Source organism: Daktulosphaira vitifoliae, unplaced genomic scaffold (genome assembly GCF_025091365.1).
Source record: "Daktulosphaira vitifoliae isolate Bord-2020 unplaced genomic scaffold, ASM2509136v1 Scaffold_5, whole genome shotgun sequence".
Lineage (NCBI taxonomy): Eukaryota > Metazoa > Arthropoda > Insecta > Hemiptera > Phylloxeridae > Daktulosphaira > Daktulosphaira vitifoliae.
The window spans coordinates 1,768,243-1,774,242 of NW_026099576.1; the positions used below are offsets into that span (position 1 = coordinate 1,768,243).

Below are 6,000 nucleotides of genomic sequence, written 5' to 3' on the forward strand. Positions count from 1 at the left end.
TATCCAAAATCATCTTCATTTTCCAATATTAATGAAACCATCACAGAATCTCCGTGTCAATACGTATTGAACAATATCAGCCATTATTCTAATCTTCCTAAAAATATAGTAGAAACCCATGGAAAGGTGTTGAATGCACCCTCAGACTATCATCTGGCAAATTTTGTATCCAAAGATCTCAAGTTATCAAAAGGAATTNACAAATTTTGTATCCAAAGATCTTAAGTTATCAAAAGGAATTGCTTTAGAGTTTCGTCGACATTTTGGGCATTTATCTAGTCTGCGGAAACAAAACAAGAATGTTACTGAAATCGCTTTTCTCAAACAATCAAATAGATTTATCCTCTACATAACAATAAAAGAAACATGCAAGAAACTCATAATATTGCCAGAAAAAGATTATTAGAAAAGAAGCAGAAATCTAAAACCTCCTATGACCAAACTCAATTCCTTCCCACACTTCATATTGGTGATAAAGTTTTAATTCAGGAAAAGGCTAACAGAGGAAAACTGGCTCCTAAATGGTTAGGTCCTTTTGAAATATTAGACATAAACGCTGATTCAGTAAATATAGTTATTAACAAAAATAGCAAACGTCAAACACTCCACAAGAACATGGCTAAACTCTTTCATGAATAATAATTAACAAATAATCATTATTGTTTGTTACAGAATGCTTACTCACTTCTCTTAATATTATGCAGAAAACCTTTATGAAAAAGCGTTCATAAATATCACTGAGTTCAATCAAACGTCCGGTCTGTATTACGAATCCTATGGTCCCCTCAGAATCTCCCAGAGTACCTGGCAACTTATTTCCTACCTGGATTTAAAGAACTACCAGCAACGTCATTCTTTAATCTTAGGTTATTACAATCAAACGGTGCGTCACTGTCGGGACGCATCAGAAAATTCAAAAGATATAAAAATAGCTACAGTCTGTACCCAATTTGTTCAAATTACATTACCTTATTTAAATGAAATAGAATTCAATCATATTACTCTTTCATCTATGTTAAATCTGAAGGGGAATAGCAGTTCTCTTTACTCCCGACAAAAGAGAGGTCTAGCAAATTTCGTTGGTAGAATAGCAAATGTTTTATTCGGTGTATGTTCCGATCAAGATGCTGAATATTTTTATAATAAAATCAGCGAACTTCAGGAAAATAAAGAAAAAATTCTACGACTATCCAAAGAACAAATACACATTATGAAATCCGTAGTTCATCACACATACAATTCCTCACTACATCTAGATCAAACACAACAAAATATGTCCCGAAATATACAGAAACTACTATCGCAAAGTCAAATGAATGCTGATAAAATCAATTTAGTAGAATTCATTTCTACTCTAGCTGAACATACAGCCACCATAACTCTACTACTTAGCCAATACAGTTGGGAAACTCAGAACCTCCTTGCTATAGTTAACTCAGCTCTAAGTGGTCGATTACATTCTAGTATCCTACCTCCTAATATCCTACTTAATGAATTGAAAGAAATCCGTCTTAGTTTACCATCAACCCTTGAACTCCCAGTTTCTATCTATTCTACAAGTCTAACTGATTTGTTCAAGATAACTACTATTGATGCATTATATATTAATTATACTTTGATTTTTAATTTAAAAATCCCTTTATTGTCTAATTTAGATTTTAATTTATTTCACCCCATATCCTTGCCTATACCACAAGGAAATCAAAATTTTATTTTTATTGTAATCGAATCTAAGTATTTAGCTTTAAGTAGAAATAATGATTATCATTTTGATTTGAATCAATTAGCAGATGACTCAATAGATCTCAATAATCTTGAATCCACAATAGCAGAGTCTTCCGATCATTTCATCTTAAATACTCATATCCCATTTCTTTACTGTCTCTTTCTAATAATAATAATTCTAACTTCATATGCATTGTGTAAATATAAAAATACCACCCGACAATATAAACCAGATATCGCACAATGTACAAATTGCAATGAAAGTATGGTCTGAAGTCTTGTTAATTTAATTATTTTATTGTAATTTAAGAGTATTATATGTAAGTACTGTTTCAAACACTACTTCCATTTAAGGGAGGGGGTGTTATGAATACTTAACTTAGTTTTATTATTGTTCTACAATTATAATAACAGATAATCATAAATTGAATTGTAATCGAGGTCGGCCTATAAGAATGTGTTTATAAGGTATTTTTCGGTGTTGCAAAACCGGAAAGTGGGCCGACTGCGACTGTTGTAATTCAGAGCATCGTTAGTCATTTGACAACTATTGTGCGATTATTATTACTTTTATTTTTAATAAACTAATTAATTATTCGGCAATATTATTTTATTTTATTCTATTTGTTACTCTCGTAACAATACATTGTTTTCTCAGCAGAGTCTAAACATAATATGAACAATATGCTAAAAATTCTATCAAATGTACTTGATAAATTTAAAATGAAAATAAATTCCATGAAAACCAAAACAATGCTTATAAGTAAAATGCACTCAGATCTAAGTTTTATTATACAAATAAACAAATTACGATTAAAACAGGTCCGAGAATTCTGCTACCTTGGAAGTATCATAGCTTCCAATACGAAATCAACTCCAGACATTAGAAGAAGAATAGCATTGGTAAAACAAGAATCAGCTTCTCACCAATAAACATCTGAGCATTAGTACACGTAAAAGATTTGTTAAAACATTTGTCTGAAGTATGCTTTCATATGATAGTGAAACATGGACAATTGACAAGAAAGACAGAAGCATTAGAGTTATGGATATGGAGAAAAATGACAAAGACAAGAAAAGAAATGAGCAAGTGCTAGAAAAAGTACGAGAAGAAAGACAGCTAATGAAGGTAATTGAATCAAGAAAAATAAAATTAATCGGACACATCATCCGACACAATGACTTTATAATAAACATCTTTGTAGGAAAAATAACTGGAAAGAAACCAAAAGGACACCTAAAGAAACAATATTTTGAAAATATCCCGAAACTCATGAAATTTTGTTTCACTAAAGAATTTTGCGTCAAACAGAGAAGAGTGGCTTCAAAGACTAGGCATTAATAGATGATGATGATGACGTTATTTGATAATTAAACATAAATATTTGTTATATCGATTAAAAGAATTTTATTATTATTTAGTTCATATGCAAAACTCTACTTTTGTGTTAGACAAAGTCAAAAAAAAAATCGATTGAATTTTCAATGACTTGATTTTTGTTGTGACCTAGTGAAACAAGATCTTAGTCTACTAGTTAGATAAGGATATTAAAAAGATAAATTAAATTAGCCATTCCAAATTTTTTCTATTTAGTTATCTAGCAATTCAAAAACTAAAAAGTTCTACTATATAAGATAAAACCTTTGTTTTCTATTTTAAAACTAAAATAAAGAAAATTTGTTATTACTATCAGTCGAATCAATGTAGTTAAAGCGCATTAAAATGTGATTACTACTAATCAACGATATTTTTACTAAGATTAATTTACACTAATAAAATGAAAGACTTATCGATTTGAAATATAATTGTTAATCTATTGCGTTTTAAATTGGTAAAAAATTGTTAAGATTAACAATTTAACAAACCTCTCTATTGTTAAGATTTTTTCCTTTATTATTATTTAGTTCATATTCTTATTCTTACATTATCATGATTGACGTATAATAATTTTGTGATATTACTCTTGTGTATTTTATTACTCTAATCTAAAAGAAAGTGGTGATAGAAAAAATTTAATTATTAATTTGAAATCGACACAAACAGGTTTAGAAAAGTGTATTCTGGTCTCTGATAAGAATTCCTTGTAGACCAGCATATTTGTTCATAATAAACAAAAAATTAATTTAAAAAGAGTATTGCATCATGCCCTTTAAATTTCTGTACACGTTTGCCATAGAAGTAATGAAATATACCACTTTATAATTTTTTTAAGTTCTCTGTAAAAATTACAATATTAAATTATTGAATATCAATTTCATACTATATTTAACTTCTATAATAAGTATTTATTCATATATCATACTCATAAATAAAAGAACTACTAGTCAGATTATAATTAAGGAAATAAAAGTTCATATTGCTTTAGGAACAATTTAACAATTCCTTCTCATGATTAAACGCTATTGATGGATTAGCATTATTTTAGTAATTTTTGTGGCTTTTTGAATTAAATACTTTTTATATTTTTTAGTTTCAAATTAATATGTTTAATTTTAATAATATTAGCCATAGATGATCAGTTCTTATTATATGCTTAATTAGTTATTCCTAAATATTAACTCAATTTTATTATTTCTGAAATTAATAAAAAAATATAGAGGAATATTTGTTAATATAAAAATCATAATATTAATAATATTTATAATTTGTCTATTTAAATACTGTATAATCTCTTGGAGTTTGATTTTAAGTGTGTCAAAATTAATTATTTTTACTGGAATTTGTAGAATTTTTATTTTTTATATTACAATAATTTAGAGAGGTGAGATCGTTAAACTTTGAACGCGCCCTTGTTATAAAACAACAGACAGGTGCAAACAAATGTTAAAAAAAATTTGATATTAAAAAGTATTGTATAATACTATTAACATTATATATAAGTATAAAGTTTTTAACATAAAATCGAAAATTTAAATGTTTATTAAACAATCATTGATTTACATAAATAATGTTTTATATTTTTTTCAGTCCCGAATATTCCATTGCAGCTAAAGGGTTTTTTCTTTTTTCTTCATAATTCCTACAGCCAACCTGTTTACTTTTTTTTCCAATTTTCTTTTTTTTATTTGATGTCTTATTATCAGATATATCTTGCTGACTATTTAAAAATTCTTTTAAAGATGTGGGAATCATGTAATCAGGAACATCTGCCATATGATCTTGAAGTTTTACAGTATGTAATGCTTTATCATGACGTAAAGATAACAAGTCACGAGGGTTTTCTTGAAAATATCTCTGTCAAACAATAAAATTTAAATGAATATTAGGGCAGAGGATTTGTAATTCTAAAAAAAATTAAATATGCATGTGTTCATGCACTTAAAAACTCTAAATATGTACTATTATTTTGCTTTGTATATTTTTTTCTAGGGATTTAATTGAAAAAAACCCAGCACAGGGGGGTCGGGGCACAGTGGTGCCGTGGTATAGTTGGATCAAGTATAATGATATCTGAAAGTGATTAAAATCACTATCAAAAATAAACGCTTCGATGCAAATCTTTAGATAGTGTTTAATATAAAAAAAATTGGTGTTTTATTCCAAAAGCTTCTTGATCTGATGGTTCCTTATTAATATCTCGATTAAGACAAAGTATGTCGAATGAAAATTTTTAAATCCCCTCCTGTGGGCAGGTTAAGTGTCAGATTTACAAAAAAAATATACCAAATAATAGGTAAAGACATCAAGCATCTATATAAAAAAAATTATATTGATATGTTCATTTTTCAAAAAGTTAGATGATTATTAAATTAAAAATATAAAAAAAAATTATTTTACAAAAATCGTAATTTTTTATTAACTTTGATGTCAACTTTCACCACAAAGACAAGTCCAGAGGTCAAATTTTTTTTTTTCAAATTAAAGTATATTACATTAGCTTTAATTTAAGATATATATAAAAGTGTCAGACCTTCCGGAACACTTTCAAAAGTTAACTTTCAAAAGTTCTACTTTCTATATGCATTTTTTATATTTGAAGCCCCCCCATATATAGGGAAATAGCCTGATTTAAAAAACAAGTATATCCAATGAAAGATGTATATAAATACTACTTCTCATGAAAAAATTGTATTGATCCATACATTTTTTAAAAAGTTATAGCACTTTAAAGTAAAAAATGTAAATTATAAAATCGAAAATTTTCACACAAAAATAGCATTCGGTAGCCGTTTTCACCATGAAGACAAATGCAGAGGTCAATTTTTTTTTTTTCAAATTAAAGTACATTACATTAGCTTTAATTTAAGATATATATAAAAGTGTCAGACCTTCCG

General features: G+C 27.5%; 1 protein-coding gene across 1 annotated transcript in view; it reads right to left on the reverse strand.

Annotated features, from left to right (window-relative positions):
* Window positions 1-4,627: 4,627 nt before the first annotated feature.
* The window catches only part of LOC126908337 (probable ATP-dependent RNA helicase DDX56), a 26,277-nt gene continuing 24,904 nt past the window's right edge, over window positions 4,628-6,000 (reverse strand). Inside the window, exon 9 of the mRNA XM_050690317.1 lies at window positions 4,628-4,960. Coding sequence (XP_050546274.1) covers window positions 4,679-4,960 — 282 coding nt within the window. The 3' untranslated portion in view covers window positions 4,628-4,678. The remainder of the gene's footprint in view (window positions 4,961-6,000) is intronic.